The sequence below is a fragment of the Microtus pennsylvanicus genome, chromosome 1 (genome assembly GCF_037038515.1).
Source record: "Microtus pennsylvanicus isolate mMicPen1 chromosome 1, mMicPen1.hap1, whole genome shotgun sequence".
Taxonomy (NCBI): domain Eukaryota; kingdom Metazoa; phylum Chordata; class Mammalia; order Rodentia; family Cricetidae; genus Microtus; species Microtus pennsylvanicus.
This window is the reverse complement of record NC_134579.1, coordinates 81,878,458-81,894,414: the sequence shown is the minus strand read 5'-3', so window position 1 is coordinate 81,894,414 and position 15,957 is coordinate 81,878,458. Positions and strand designations below refer to the sequence as shown.

At 52.1% G+C, this 15,957-nt stretch overlaps 2 protein-coding genes across 3 annotated transcripts in view; one reads left to right on the top strand and one right to left on the bottom strand.

The window, feature by feature from the left end:
- Evi5l (ecotropic viral integration site 5 like) overlaps nucleotides 1–1,833 on the top strand; it is a 43,831-nt gene extending 41,998 nt beyond the window's left edge. For both annotated transcript variants that reach the window (XM_075971056.1, XM_075971050.1), the window contains one exon: nucleotides 1,705–1,833. In XM_075971056.1, coding sequence (XP_075827171.1) covers nucleotides 1,705–1,752 — 48 coding nt within the window. In that variant the 3' untranslated portion in view covers nucleotides 1,753–1,833. The remainder of the gene's footprint in view (nucleotides 1–1,704) is intronic.
- On the bottom strand, nucleotides 684–7,474 carry Prr36 (proline rich 36). The gene is made up of 7 exons (XM_075971034.1): nucleotides 7,308–7,474; nucleotides 7,046–7,164; nucleotides 6,469–6,746; nucleotides 6,256–6,358; nucleotides 5,364–5,476; nucleotides 3,206–5,266; nucleotides 684–2,199 (listed from the first exon to the last, which is right to left on the bottom strand). The coding sequence occupies exons 3-7, from the start codon at nucleotides 6,737–6,739 to the stop codon at nucleotides 1,676–1,678; spliced, it is 3,072 nt and encodes a 1,023-aa protein (XP_075827149.1). The 5' UTR covers nucleotides 6,740–6,746; nucleotides 7,046–7,164; nucleotides 7,308–7,474; the 3' UTR covers nucleotides 684–1,675.
- Between the last annotated feature and the right edge of the window lie 8,483 nt (nucleotides 7,475–15,957).

Sequence of the window (15,957 nt, the reverse complement as noted above, 5' to 3'; positions counted from 1 at the left end):
AGAGAAGAAATCTCTGGCTTGCCACAAATCTCAGTGCTAGAGTCCAGAGCATGTGCCCTCCCCCAACAACAGAGGTAGCAGTGCCCCTCTGAGACGAGACTCTTCTCTTTGGACTGTAAGCCAGGAAGTGGCTGTTTCAGGGCGAAGACAGAGAACTTAGTTGTCTGTGTCTGACAAGTACCTGACTCAGGGTGAGGTAAGGGGGCCCAGTACAGGGCACTGCCATTTGGCTTCCACACTGTTAGTGCCAAGGAGGAGATCCTTGGGCAATAACATTCAAGGGGTAATATCATGCAGGGGCACTCGGAAAGAAAAAACCTTGCCTGGAGTTAGGGGCTCCAGGGACAAGTTGATGGCTGGGAGGTGGAGAGCAATTCTGATTGACAGACTTAAATGAAGATGGTAACTGAGAATTCATGAGATCATCTGGAGTAAGAAACAAGGCAAGGATGCCCCTGTGAGTGCAATACATAGAATGGCATGGTGTCAACGCCCAGGTCTTCTGCACCACCACCCCCTTCAAGGTTCAGCCAGGTCACTCCACTTTAGCCCTACATTTGTAGTTCTTTCTGCAAACCTGGGCAAGTTACTGCCTTAACACTGCAGCCTCCTTGGTGAAAGGAGAGGGAGATTGTCTCCGTTTATTTCCCTTAACTGTGATAAATCACCTTGACAAAAGCAACTTAAGGGAGGAAGGGTTTATTCTGGCTCACAGTTCAGGGTACAGTCTATCACTGTGGGGAAGTCAAGGTAACGGGAGCTGGAAGCAGTCAGTCACAAAGAGCAGTGAATGCATGCTGCTGCCCAGCTCTCTGCTTACACAGCCCAGGATCTCAGCCAGGGTATGGTGCCACCCACAATGGTAGGTGTTTCCACCTAAGCCTAAGCAAGCTAACCCCCCCAGGCATGCCAAGGGGCCCATCTTTCGGGGTTTTCACATTTTACAACTTGGCACTACCCATCACAGAGGGAGAAGTAAGAGATGAAGGTAAGGACTCACCCTTCCTCTCCACTCGAGTTCATCCTCCAGGCCCAACTCTCAAGCACAAAAGAGAAGGGGCTGTAACAAGGGATACCCAGGAGAGCGAATTACCCCACATCTAGGGTTAGAAGAGCTTTGGTGGCTCCCCAGTTTGATCACCAGCTCATCCACTCAGGCCTCCCTGGGCCTAACGTTTTCATTAGAAGTGTGACCCAAAAGGGCACAAGACCACTATCTCACCAAGTCACACAGTTCAGCCAGAGCTCCGACTTGCTCAGGCACACACAGCAGCATGGTGTAGCCTGGACCTTTGAACTGCACCGCTACATATGTGGCCCTTTCCCAGCTCCCATCACCATGGCACCCAGGTGCCAGCATCTCTGGTTTTACTGAAAATGAGGCTATTGGTATGCGAGGCTATTTATCCACTGAACATAGGGTGTGGCGTGGCTCCTTAGAGGGCTGTGGCTTAGGCCAAATACAAGCGCAAATGGAAGGCCTAGGCCTACTTGTGGGTGTGTTCCAAGCTTAAACCAAGGAAGGATAGGGGCACGGCCTGGGCCCAAAGACTGGGCTCTAGAGGTTTAAAAAAAATATCCATCCAGTGAGAGCGGAGACTAAGGCAAAAGAGGTGTAACAGGAAGGGTGGACTCTAAAGCGGTATGTGTATGATGAGCGGGGCTGGGGTCCGGCTCAATGAAAAGTCTCCACTTCCACTACAGTCCAATCACCCTGTGGGGAGGCCACGTCGTCCGGGGAGAAGCTGGTGACTGAAGTGATGCTGGCGCGCGACTCGTCCAAGGGAGACAGCAATTCGGCCCAGCGGCCCAATTCGGCATCGCTAAGCGGAGCCCGGGATCCCCCTGGGACACCACCACCCCCTGGGCCTCCTGAACCTCCTTCACTGCCGGCAGCTGCACCCTCGGCTGCCGCTAGCAACAGCGTCCGGCTCAGCAGGTGCTGTACGACGCTCGCCTGCAGCGCCCCTAGCGGCAGCTCGCCAAGGCGAGCCGATTTGGGGCTTCTCGAGGATGCTCCTGAGCCCGGGGCAGCAGTTGCCTTCCCACCGCCAGAGCCCGACTTCGGCTCCGGCTCCGGTTCCGCATCTAGGGATCCAGGGGTAGGGGCCACCGACTCTGGTCCTTCAGCTTCGTAGATGGTGCACAGGCCGTCCGAGGAGCCCGCGCAGGCAGCGGGAGGCCACGGCAGAGGAACTCCTGTAAGAACAGAAGTGGGGACCAGCGAGATTGGCTCAACGGAGGGCGCTTGCCACCAAGCCTGACAACCGGCGTTTGATCTTTTGAGCCTACACAGTGAAGGAGGGAACCAACTCCCACAAGTTATCTGACCGCCACATCAGCGCTGTGACACATGAACCCGCACAAATACTCAAGCAAGTGAATAAATAAAATTCATGATGTGAAAAAAAAATGTAAGGACCAGCAGGGGATGGAGAGATGGTTCATTGGTTTAAAATACTAGCTGCTCTTTCAGGGGCCCTAGATTCGATTTCCCCGCACCCATGTGGCTGCTCACAACGGTCTGTAAGTCAAGTTTCAGGTACCTGACATAATTTTCTAGCGTCTACTGCACCACACACATACATTCAGGTAAATCACCGGTACACATAGAATAAAATAAAAATAAAATAGGGCTGGAGAGATGGTTCAGCGGGTAAGGCTACTAAGGAAATCTGAGTTCAACCCACAGGTAAGGTGAGAACAGAATTCTATAAGCTGTCTGACTTCCACAAATGCGCCAGAGTACATACCCACAGCACTCCTAGCGCCCCTAGAGGCAGCTACAGTTTGTAAAGAGATACAAACATACAAAATGAGTACACAAACGTGATTTTTAAGGATGTGGGGCTGGAGAGGAGGCTCAGAGATAAAGAACAATACTGCTCTTGCAAGGACCTGAGTACGGTTCTAAGCACTCATTTCGGGTAGCTCACAATAGCCTGTAAGCCGCACACGTGTAGCATATATATATAATCGTTTTTTTAAGAGGTTGCAAGACGAGTAAAGGCGCTTGCAGCCCTGCCTGACGACCTAAATTCTATCTCCGTAACTCACACGGAGGAAAGAGAATAGATTACTGCAGGTTGTCCGCTCATTTCCATGCGCATGCACATATACACATACTAAATAAATATAAAATTCAAGTTAAAAAAAAAGAGCTTGACTCCATGAAAAGGTCCGCCCCCGAGTCTTAACTCCTTACCTGGAGCGCCACGCACTGCCAACGGTGGAGCAGGACCTCGACTCCAGGAGGCCGGGTGGCAGGCCGCTAGCTCCGCGTCTGCGGCCGGGGAGACTGTGGCGCAGCCCTCGGGCCCGCTGTCGTAGCCACGGAGCTCCTCCGGCGTGCTCGTGGCGCTGCTGCTGTGGCCTGCCAGGTCCGGGCCACTCAGTGTACTGGACGGGCTTCGCGAGGGTGGAGGTGGCGGGGCAGGGGCCAGCGACAGGGTCAGCCGTGGACTTGAGATCGGGACATCTGGACCTGGAGTCGGGGGTCGACGAGGAGCTTGCAATGGGGGTGAGGCAGGAGGAGAAGGAGGCTGAACAAGGGGCGAGGTCAGGCCAGGAGGGGGCGTGGCCAGAGGAGAGGGCGGGGTCTGGAGAGGAGGCAAAGCCAAGAGGGGAACCTGTAGGGGAGGTGGCTCCGTGGCCGGCGGGGAGGAGGGAGCCTGCAGAGAGGGCAAAGCCGGAGAAGAGGGGTCCTGCGGAGGGGGCGAAGTCAGAGGAGTGGGTGAATCCAGTGAAGGTGGGGCTTCTGGTGGGGGCGTTGCCAAGGGAGACGGAGGTAAGGGTGAAGGAGAAAGAGGGCGCTCTAGAGGAGGTGAAGCAGGAGGGGAGAGAAGAGCTGGCAGAGGAGGTGAGGCCGGGGACGAGGGAAGAGGCGAAGGATATGTAGCCAGAGAAGGCGCCTGCAAGGGAGGCGAGGGTAGAGAGTGTGCCTGCACAGGGGATGTGGGCATGACAGAGAGCGAGGCCTGCAGAGGGGGTGAGCCCAAAGGCAGTGGGGACGGTAGCGGTGACACAACCAAAGGAGCAGGCGTGGCCTGCTGGGGCGACGAGGCCCGGGAGGGTGTCGAGGTCAACAAAGAAGCCTGTGAAGTGGGCAAAATCAGAGGTGGTGAGAGCCTCAGAGGAGGCGTGACCACGGGAGAGGGAGGGACATACAGAGGTGGGGAGGAGGAAGGGGAGGGAGAAACTGGAGGAGAAATGGCCAGAAACAGAGTGTCTTGCAAAGGCGGCGTGGTTCGATTAGAGGGCGTGTCCTGGAGAAGGAGAGGAGACCCAGAAAAGTTGGCCGGCAAAAGGGGAGTAGTTAGAGCGGACAGAGTGGACGGAGAGGGTGTGACCAGGGGCGTAGGCTGATTCTGCGGGGAAACTGGCGGTGAAGGAAGGACTGGTGGAGGAGGCGTGGCTAGAGGTGGAGGCGCAGGTGAGAAAGGAGTGGCCGAGAGAGTCTCCGGAGGGGGAGAAGCTGAAGAAGTCTGGTTGCAGGGCATACTCTGGACAAGAGATGAAAGCGATGGAGAGATCACGGCCATTGGTGGGGGTGAGTCAGAGGCCTCTTCAGGACCCAGGCTTGTGGGTGGAGCTTGCAAAGGGGGCGTGGCTGGTGGGGAGGGGAGGTTCTGCAAAGAAAGCGGGGGAGGTGATGGTGGGCAGTTTATGGCCTGTGATTGGGGTGTTGCCTGTGCAGAGGACTGGGCCTGGAGTGAAAGAGCAGCAGGTAGAGGGGGGGTGGCGGGTGGAGAGGGAGGGAGCGCGGCCTTCAGCGGATCCTCTGGGACCTGGACAGAGGCAGCCTGAGGTGTGGAGGCTCCAGGTGGAGCGGGCGTGACTAAAGATGAAGCAGAAAGTAGACTCTGTGCAGAGGTTCTGTCCTTCCTCGGGACTGTGGTCTGGGGTGGGCGCAGAGCTTGCTGCCCTTTCGACTTGAGCTGAGAGGTGTGTGCAGGAGCCCGGGGGGTGGCACGCGGAGAGACCCCAGAGCGAGCTGGAGAGAGCTGAGGAGTAGCACTGGAGCTCAGGGAACGGGAGGCTGGCTTCTGCAGGCTGCCACCAGCGGCAGAGCGCCTCTTCAAGGCTGGGCTCAGCTCCGGGACACTGCGCTCCGCAGCACTGCTCACAGGTTTCCTGGGTGCCTCGGTGGTCGGGGGACGCTGCCGGGCACTGGGAACTGGTCTAGGAATTCCCACCTCTGTAGCCGGAGGTCTGGACCGACGAGGGATGGCAGGAGAAGAGGTTCCTGAAGTGGGTCCTAAAGAATCTGCAGACAAAAACGATAGTCCAGAAGAAACACGGATACCTCGAGACTAGTTGCCCTCAAAGACTGATAGAAACCTGCTTGTCTCCAGGTCACATACCTCTTCGCGTTCCAGAGCTCAGAGTGTTCCTTTTGGGTGCCTCTGGTGCTTTACCTCTGACCACGGGCTCCTTAGTCGGGGGTTGGGGTCCCTTCTGGACAGCAGGGCCTGGTCTGGAAACAGGAGGACCAGCTGTTGTTGGTATTCCCAGTCGCACACTTCCCCGCCTGTGACATGGAGTTGCTTGCCTTCCTGTGACCCAACCAATAATAACTTTTGCCCAATTTGACCCACTATCTGCAAGTGTTCCTGAGCCAACTCGTGGGAAATATTTTTGTGCATGTGTGTGCACGTACCTTCAGTTGTACTCCCCCAGGCATGCTCGTGTGGATGTCAGGGGGAAGCACTGGCATCTAGCTGGATCTTTTCTCTATCTTTTTTTCTTTCTTTCTTTCTTTTTTTCCGAGACAGGGTTTCTCTGTAGCTTTGGAGCCTGTCCTGGAACTAGCTCTTGTAAACCAGGCTGGCCTCGAACTCACAGGATCTGCCCACCTCTGCTTGCCGAGTGCTGGGATAAAAGGCGTGTGCCACCTCCGCCCGGCTCTTTTCTCTGTCTTATTTTTGCATTCTGTTTTATTTATTATCACTGTGTAGACCAGGCTAGCCCCAGACTCATAGAGGTCCATATGCCTCTGGCTGCTGAGGGCTGGTATTAACAGTCCAGCACCAAGAATCCATCTCTCCCCACCTCCCATTCCCACCCAGAGCTGAGGTTATAGTGGTACACCACCGAGACTAGAGTCTCACGCTCAGGTCCTCATATTTGCGCAACAAGCACTTCACCACGCTAAGCCACCTTCCCAGCCCATCCTTGCGTAATTTCAAAAGGCACCAGATTGCTAAACTAACCCTTGCTTGGGGAATTAAGGAGTTAGAGGAATTAGCGTGTTACCTGGTGATCCCACTGCTGGCACGCCCGGGGCTAGAAATAGAACCCTGGCCGGAGATCTTCACCGGGGCCTTCTCTCCTTTCCCAGAAGCTGCGGGCCTGGAGGCTTCAGGGAGAAGACAAAAATCAATGGCATTTCTGAAAAAGAAGAGTATCCGAGAAGGAAGAGGGAAGGTGAGCGGTGTGAATACTGAAGTCACAGATGAAGCTGAGCACCTGGGCTGCGAGGACCTGCCCCAACGCTGCTGCGCGCTGGTGCCCCCTGCACAGCTGTCTGTGGAAGAGCTGTTTTGCCGACGCCCGCGGCTCGCTCCGCCGGGGGCCTTCGCCCCACAGCTCCATTTGCTTCCAGGACTCGAAGGGCAGCGGTGGTTACAGGGGGAGGAGGTCGAGGGGATCCAGGAGGCCTAGGGGTCAGAAGGCCTGGAGGTCGTGAAACTGGCATCCGCGGGGCAGCTCCTGCCTTGACCTTATCCCTCTTGTCCATATTGCACCTGATGAGGAAAACAGAGGGGTCAACATCCCAGGTTCTGAACCACTCACTACAAACGATCCTGGCGCCTCCCTATGCTTTCTCCAGCATCACCACCCAAGGGTGCCTAAACCTCAGCCTCAAGAGCCTCAATTTGCTTTCCTTCCAACCACCCACACCCGCTCACCAGCCCGGTCGCTCAGTGTTGTCAAGTCCCACCGCCACCTCCATCCCCCAAAGCTGAGACGCTCTGTTCGTGTCCCCCCACCCACACGCGCCCGTGCCTCTGCCCTCTTACAAAAACAACATCCATGCCCCTACCCCTCGCCTCTCGGAGACCCAAACGACCAGTCCTCCAAAACAGGACTTCCAGATTCAGGGTCCTCCGAACGCACACCGAATGGGATTCACCAGCGTCCTCCCCCAGGTTCCCCAGGCACCTGCAGGGAGAAAAAGAGTGGCCTCGTAGCCCGCGAACGGGCTCCGGTAGACAAAGAGCTGCTTCCCGGGCCCGACCCCTCCCCCAGCACGGTCTCCTAGGCCAGCGATCCGCCCGTTCCACCTGCTCACATCGCGCGCTCACCTACGCCTCTGGCCACGAGCCGCTCCACGCAGGGTCGCCTGGGGTGGGGCTGGGCCGGAGCAGCTGTGGCGGGGAGCGGCGAGAAGGCAAGGGGAGGGGGCTGCAGGCGACAGTGCCTGGGGAGCCTGGCCGCGGCCCCGCCCCTCAGCCGCGGGCAGGGAGAGCCCAGGAAGCGCGTGCTCGCACTTGATCCAGAGCCGGGAGCGCGCCGAGGGGGGCTGAGAGAAGAGGCGCGCCTACGAGGGAGGTGCGCGTGCTGCCTCCCTGTGACCACCCCTGGGGAGGCCTGTTTCAGTGGCTCTGTCCAACGACCACAGACTTAACCAGAGATGCTTAGTAGGGAAATCCCTTGAGGACCCTCACAGTCCCCCTACTCCAGCTCTGGCACCTGCTCCTTCTCAAGCACTTGGAGACACCCCCTTTTCAAGCACTTGGAGACCAACATTCTCCTGGACAGGGATAGGCTGGGCCTTGGCAACCAGTAGGGCGGGATCACTGAACCTCTGGCCCACCAACCAATCCAGCCATTCTGTGTCCTCCGGTCCCCCTTTCTTGATGACTGTGGAGGCTAGATAGCCCTAGGATGTCTGAGCCAGTGCGCCTATCTTGCAACCCCAATTTTTCTCACACCCTAGGTAACCCCGTACCTGCTGCGGATTGGTGGGGGTTGCTGGAGAATGCGAACCCTGGGAGCTAATTTTTATTACACTTTATTTATTTATTTAATTTATTAAGTGTGTGTGTGTGTGTGTGTGTGTGTGTGTGTGTGTGTGTGTGTGTGTGTGTGTGTGTTGGTGTGTGTACGTGCCACTGCTCGCTGTTAGACGTCACAGAACAACAGTAGGACTAGTTCACTCCTACAGCCTCGTCCTGCGGATAAAACTGGGGTGATCAGGCTTGGCAGCAAGCATATTTATCCACTGAGCCATCTCACAGAACTCAAACTCTTGGGCTTAGAGGATGCATAGGAGAGCCCAGATTTGGAAGAAGAGAGGAAGATCAGAGGGAGAAAAGAAAGGGAGAAAAATAGGAAACACGGTGGTGACTCTGCCTTTTGTGGTGCAGGACATCTCTACTTAGCTGGCATACAGGCAGTCAAGGCCTCAGACGTTTCCTGGCAGAGCTTGTGGATCCTTGAGAAGCATGATTACGGAGGGTAGGAAAAGTCTGCAAATAGGTGTGTGAAGAAGCTGAGAGCATTCTGTCTGAGGGTCCACAGCTGAGCAACTAAAAGGTGTCACTTTAGGAGGTTAACTCACAGACCCCATGGGGGCAGGTGCACCATACAGGAGATCTTACCCACAGGGGGTGTTAAACCAAACCGCTGGTCTCCAAGGGTTCTCTGGAGTATAAGGACTCTTTGAGCTTGGTATTGTGGGCTGCATGGCCAGTACTCCAGATATAGAGGCAGTAGGACTACTTAACAAAGCTTGCTGAGCCATTTCAGTGCTAGGTAGATAAAGAAATGAGTCCTGGACCAGTGTCCTGAAAGTTCCAGAAGAAGGACTGGAAAACAACTGGATCCAGAGTTAAGAGCATTTTTAGGGCTGGACATATAGTTCAGTTGGCAGGTGCTTCTGCAACAGACAAAGAGCCTCTACAGTAACACACAGACTTGGCATGGTGGTGTGCGGCTATCATCCCAGCATTTAGGAGGGGGAGACAAGAAAATCAGGAGTTCAGCATCATCCTTGGCTACACAGCGAGAGATAATTTGAGGACAGCCTTGGCTGTGTGAGACCCTGTCTCAAAAAAAAAAAAAGAAACAGCAACAGCCAGTCATAGTGATGCACACCTTTAATCCCAGCAGGCTGAGGCAGGCAGATCTCTGTGAGTTCAAGTCCAGCCTGGTCTACATAGTGAGTTCTAGAACAGCCAGACATTGTGAGATCCTGTCTAGAAAAAAAAAACGAACAGCAACACACACACACACAAAGTTGTTGGTTTTGTTTTAAATTAGGTCAGGCAATGTGGTCCTACCTGTCATATAACTTGATATGTATACCAGGCTGGGAAAAGAAAAGAAAGAAAAGCAAGCACCATTTTGAGATAAGGGTGTGGTTACATAATGAATACTGAAGCCTCTGGAGCACCTGCTGAGCCATGGCACTGACCCATTGCTTGCTTTTTCCACACACGGTGTTACTCTGTAGCCAGCTGTTATAGAACTCACTATGTATCCTAGGCTAGTTTCAAGATAGTGGCAACCCATTAGCCTCCGGGGCATGAGGAGGTGGAATTACAAGTCTGCTCTACTTCACCCGCTGGTTACAACTCCTGAATGGAGAAAGCTCAGTCCGGTGCTTGTAGCCACACCTTACTTAGGCAACGCTCTGAATTCCAGGAAGAGATGAATTACTCACATGCATGTGGGTACCCATGTGTTTGCCGTGTGTGTGTGTGTGTGTGTGTGTGTGTGTGTGTGTGTGGTGTAAGCTGGAGTGACGAGCCATAGGGAGCTGGTTCTGGGAGTGGCTCTGGCTCAGAAAGTACCACAGGCCCACGGATACTCAGCCTACAAATATGATAATGTTGTAGACTCAGACACAGGGAAAGCCCAGCAGCGGGCCACTGGAATAAGCTACCACACCCTGAGAGATAGTCAACTTAACCAAAGCCTGAGGTAGAGCGAAAGAAATGAGAAAGCCAACTAGTTAAGTCCTGTGAGCCAAACTAACAACAAAAGACTTAGTCCTGAATGTTAAACCCTTGATTTAAGGCCTGAGAGAGGGCTCGGCGGGCAAAGGTGCTTTCTTGGCAAGCCTGGAGATCTGAGTTTGATCCCTGGAATCCACATAAATGTGCCACGACATATGTATGTTCAAATAGGCAAAAGTAAAAAAAATGTATCAAAAGTTGTTTTGTTGTTGTTGTTGTTAAGCAAATATATGCTTCAGAGGGGACTCATTTGGTCAAAGCATTTGCCTCACAAATGTAAGGACAGGAGCTCCATCCTTAGAACTTATTCAAAAAGCTCAGTGCAATGCAGCAGGTACCTGTACCCCAGCAACAACAGGTGGGAGATGAGTGGGTCCCTGAAAGCTTGTTTGTTAGTTTGCTAGTTTAGCTTACTTGGCAAAATCCTAGGCTAATGAGAGACCCTGCCTCAGCAAAAGGTGGAACTGTGACAAGAGGTTAACCCGAAAGAAGGCTTCGTCAGCTGGGCTTCATCCCACAAACAGCTCGAGGAACATCTGGATTACCTAAAATGGGTGGAACAGGCACCACATGAAAGTCCTCTAAGGAGTTACATGGTTCAGGACTCTCAGTTTGGGGCTTCCCCTCAGCTCATTAGCTCACTCCCACTCTCAGGAGTGTTCTCAATAAATTTTCTCTGTCTCTATTCCTAAGCATGTGTCTTTGGTCTAAGTCTGGACACTTTGACAGGTGCTTGAGGTCTCAGATCCAGAGGCAAGACACCTGAGCTTGTCTTCTGACCTCCAAGCACACGTGTGCATGAACATGTACAGCCACAGAAAGCAAATAAAGAAGCCAAAAAAGAGCTGTGCTCATCCAAGGATACAGATACAGAAAATAGAAACCCTCCGAACCTAGTACCCCGCTTTGGACTCCTGATCTTGTCGTTCTGAACCTTGCCACCTCCCAGATCTACTCATTGTCATCTCTGTGAGCCCCTAGCTCCCCTGTCTTTTTCATCATATATGTCCACACACAGCACCCTTCCTGAATTACATCCACCTGCTCGGAGGCCTGACCACCCACGTTCTGTCTATGGTCAAGGGATCTTCTAAGCATCTATTAAATCTGCTCTGTGTTTAACTGGAATTCGAACTCTCATGGGCTAGAGAAATGGTTCATCAGAGAAGAGTACTGGTTGATCTTGCAGAGGACCCAGATAAATTCCCAGAACCCACATGACAGCTCACAATCATCTGTACCTACAGGTTCAGGGGATCCAATGCCTTCTTCTGACCTCCGTGGGCACCAGGCATGCATGTGGCACACAGACATTCATGTAGGTAAAACAACCACACACATAATAATGATTAAAACATTATTAAAATGACAATAAATAGAAAAAGCACTCTCCAAATGCCCATCAACCAGGAGATGAAGCCAGGCAAGTCAGTGTGCAACAGCAGCCGCTTGGGAAGAGGTAGCAAGATGTTAAGTTCACTTGAACTCAGGAGTTTCATTTAGACATCCTGGGACATACAACAAGATCTTATTTATACTTGAAGATTTTTAAAGGTTTTTTTTGTTGTTGTTATTTTGTTATTTTGTTTGGTTTGGTGTTTTTTGTTTTTGTTTGTTTGTTTTGTTTTTTTGAGATAGGATCACTCTGTGTAGCTTTGGAGCCTATCCTGGAACTCACTCTGTAGACCAGGTCAGCCTTAAATTCACAGAGATCTATCTGCCTCTGCCTCCCAAGTGCTGGGATTAAAGGCATGCACCACCACTGCCAGACTATACTTGAAGATTTTATACTTGGTAAAATGGCTCAGCTAGTCAAGGGATCTGCTAGCAAGCAGATGATCCAAAGACTAAAGTTTGATCCCTGGGACCCCTGCCGTGGAAAGAGAAACCTGACTTGTGAAGGTTTGTCCTTCGACCTCCACAAGCACACCATAGCACGGGCACTGCCGCTCACACACACACACAAAATGAGTAAATAACAGTATCCTAAAAAGGCTGGGTGTGGAGGCACACTCCTTTACTTGCAGCACTCAAAAGGCAGAAGCAGGTGGATCTCCGTGAGTTCAAGGCCAGCCTGGTCTACAAGCTGAGTCTCAGAACAGCTAAGTATGTTATACAGAGAGACCCTATTTCAAAAAAAAAAAAAACCCAAACAAACAAAAGTAATAAAAAGAAGGGCCTTCGAGATGGCTCAGAGGGGAAAGGGCCTCCCTCAATAGCAAGCCTAACAACTTGGGTTGGATTCCCATTACCCACATAGTAGAAGAAAAGAACTGGATCCCACTGGTTGTCCTCTGAACTACACACACACACACACACACACACACAGAGAGAGAGAGAGAGAGAGAGAGAGAGAGAGAGAGAGAGAGAGAGAGAGAGAGAGAGAGGCCCTAGGAACAAGGGGTTTCAGGGAACCTCTCAGAAAGACAAGGAGAAGCAAGCATTCTCATCTGTTTCTGCCTCCATGAAGAATTCAGAAAACCGTTTTCACTGGCTCCTGCTTTGCCCTGCAAAGAACAGAACATATTTTATACTAACTTGTTCCGTTTGGGGGGCTCATGTGTTTTTATAGGATTTTTTTTTAAAATAAAAATTTCTAGGAAGCGTTCTGATGTTTGGTTTGTTTGTTATTTTAATTGTTTTTTTTTGAAATGGGGTCTCACCAGGTTGGCTTCAAACTCATTCAGATCCACCATTTCAGCCTCCTGAGTGCTGGGATACAGGCAGGTGCCACAATGCCCAGCTAAGTGTTCAGATTCTTGTTGTTGCTGTTTTGTTTTGTATGTTATGGGTGTGTTTACATGTGTGCATGTGTGTGTCAGAGGTTAACATCGTGTCATCCTTGATTGCTTTTCATCTTTACTTTGATGTGTGTGGGTGTTTGATGTATGTGTACCATGTGTGTGCAGTGCCCATGGAGGCCAGAAGAGGGCAGAAGATCCCCTATGACTGGAGTTACATACAGTTGTGAGCCTCCACTTGGCTGCTAGAGACTAAACTCCAATCCTTTTCATGAGCTGTGGGTGTGGGTGGTGAGAATCAGACTCAGGGCTTCTGCAAGAGCAGTATGTGTGTGCTTTTAGCTTCTGAGCCATCTCTCCAGCCCCTTCCACCTTGTTTGTTTGTTGTCTGTTTTTCAGGCAGAGTCTGGCACTGAACCTGGAGCACATCCATTTAGGTAGAGTGGGTGTCTGGCCAGCAAGCTCCAGGGATCCACCTGTGTCTGTCTCTCTGGCTTGTACACGGGTGCTAGGGATCCAAACCCAAGTGTTCAGGTACCTTGTCAGCTGAGCTGCCTCCCCAGTATCGTTTAATCTCAGTACATTGCCCAGGCTGGCCTCAAACTTGTGCTCCTCTTATCTGAGTCTCTTTAGTATTGGGATTACAAGCTATGCTACCATTCCTGGCTTGTTTGGATGCTTGTTGTATATCTATCCAGAAAGCAAAGGGTAGAGCAGGGGTTGTAGCTAAGTTGTAGGGTGCTCGCCTGGTATGAACCCTAATTTTAATCCCAGCACCAAATATACTGGGTGGGGGTTCACACACACCTGTGACTCCAGTCCTGGAGAGCTGGGGACAAAGGGATCAGGAGTTCATGCTCATCCTTGACTACACAGAGAGTTCAAGGCCAGTTTGTGCTTGTAGCTTGGGCTCCATATTCACCACTAGCCTGGTCCACATGGAGAGTTCCAGGGCAGCCAGGGCTATGCAGTGATGAGCCTGTCTCAGAAAAGGGGGAGGGTCAAGCATACTAGTGTATTCTTGCCGTGTACCAGAGAGGCGAAGGCAGAAGAATTCCAGCAGGTGTTACGTAGAAAGAAAGATCCTGCCGGGCGGTGGTGGCGCACGCCTTTAATCCCAGCACTAGTTCCAGGACAGGCTCCAAAACCACAGAGAAACCCTGTCTCGAAAAACCAAAAAAAAAAAAAAAAGATCCTGTCTTAAAAATAAAACTCGCGCGTGCGCATGCACACACACGCGCGCGCGCGCGCGCGCGCGCGCACGATTCTGGCAAGTTTGAGGCTATCCTAGGCTGCAGTATGGTGACATTCTGTTTTGTTGTTGTTGTTGTTTTAGAGACAGGGTTTCTCTGTAGCTGGAACTAGTTCTTGTAGATCAGGCTGACCTCGAACTCACAGAGATCCACCTGCCTCTGCCTCTCAAGTGCTGGGATTAAAGGCGTGCACTACCACCACCTGGCCAACATTCTGTTTTAAACAAAGATCAATAAACAGGACACTGAGGGCACCACTCAATGACAGTATGCTTGCCTGGCTTAAGGAAGGCTTTACGTTTGAGGTTGAGTGGCAGGAAGAAATGAAGGAGAGGAGGAGGGCAAGAGGAAAGCCTGCTAAACACAGAAAGGTTTGTTCTTGGGCTGCCTGAAGAAGTACTCTGGGCATAAAGAATTCTGATTGGTTTCCAGTCTCTGATCTGGGAGGGGAAATGGGTCTCACTATGTAGCCCTGACTGTTCTAGAACTCTCTATGTGTAAAGGCTCCCAGACTCTAGTACAACTGACTCCATGGTGGACGTACCATTCAGGCCAAAAAACTTAACACATAGACACACCACCAGCCAAAATGAAAGAAAGACCTAATCCATCGAAGTCCTTAGTTCTGGGAAAGTCTCTAAATGTACTAACCTTGCTTTTTGGTTTCTGTAATCTTCTGTGGTGAATACCGCACAGCAGTGTGGACCTGCCTCTTCCTCCCAAGTGCTGGATTTCTTTCATTTTTGATTATGTATACACACTAGTGTCTGTGGGTAGATATGGGCACGTGAATGCAGGCACCTACAGAGGCCAGAAGAAGGTGTCCTTCAAGTCATAGTTGGTTGTAAGTCACCAGACATGGTTGCTAGGACATCCTCTGCAAGATCAGTACACACTCTTAACTTCTGTGCCATTTCTCCAGCTCCCAAATTCTTTTTCTCTGTGTGTGTATGTCCCTGCAGGTGTGCGTGTGTGCGCGTGTGTTGGTGGAGGGCATGTTCACTCTCCCCATTGGTCTAAGTGGCAGGTTTCCCAATGAGAAGGTATTTCAGACTGAGAGTACACTAAGGCTCAAATTTGGCTGCCCCCAGATGGAGTATTCTTGATTTGATGGTCTGTGACTGCCAAAGTCTCTCTCAGCTGATGGTGAGACCTAGACAGTCGTGGTGGTAGTGGCGAGGCTGGGTGAGGTTTTAATTTTGTCGGGTTGTTGTTTTGTCTGTTAACGAGGCTCTCAGAAGCTGAAGGTTTGGTTCATCTGATGGAGTGCTTGCCGGGCATCTAGATTCCATCCCCAGCACTACATAAACCTGTGTTGTGATGACGCAGGCCGGCCTGTAATCCCTCAGCCTGCAAACCCTTCCTTAATCCTCTCAGGTGGTGGAGACTCGGATGCTGGAGGCAGGAGGATCAGAAATTCAAGGTCATCTTCCTCTCTCTGGAGCATTCCAGGGTAGTCTGAGGAGGAGAGCTGGGGTAGGGGGAGAAGGAAGTAGTTCCAGCTCCCATCCCTCCCGCCTGAACCCTCTGGCCCTGCACACCCAGGTCTACCACCTGGCACACCCCAGGCTGAGAAAAAGTTTGTCCCCACGCCATCTTTCCAACCTTCAGGATGGGCCACAAGCCCAAGAAGAGACAGTCAGGCTAGTACCCACACTGGGTTGACTTCCTGTGTTGGAAACTTCTCCTGACGGCAGGCCAGCCCTAGAAGAGGGCTAGCCTTCTGCTCTTGGTCTTCCCCTGCCGGAAGCCTGTGGTATCCGGTCCTCGACTGAGCTTTGGTACCAGGTGGGGATGCTTAGGGGTCGAAGGAAATGGATCCCAGAACTACTTTCCCAACACCTGCCCAGATGGTGCATCTAAGGATACCAGTTTGCACCTATGGCCAGGAGTTAGAGGGACTGCAGACTTCTGCTGCAGACTTCGAAAGACCCTTTTCTAGGAATCTCTCGCCTCGCTTGCGATCGCGTGGCGCGCGGCGCAGAGAAGGATCGACCT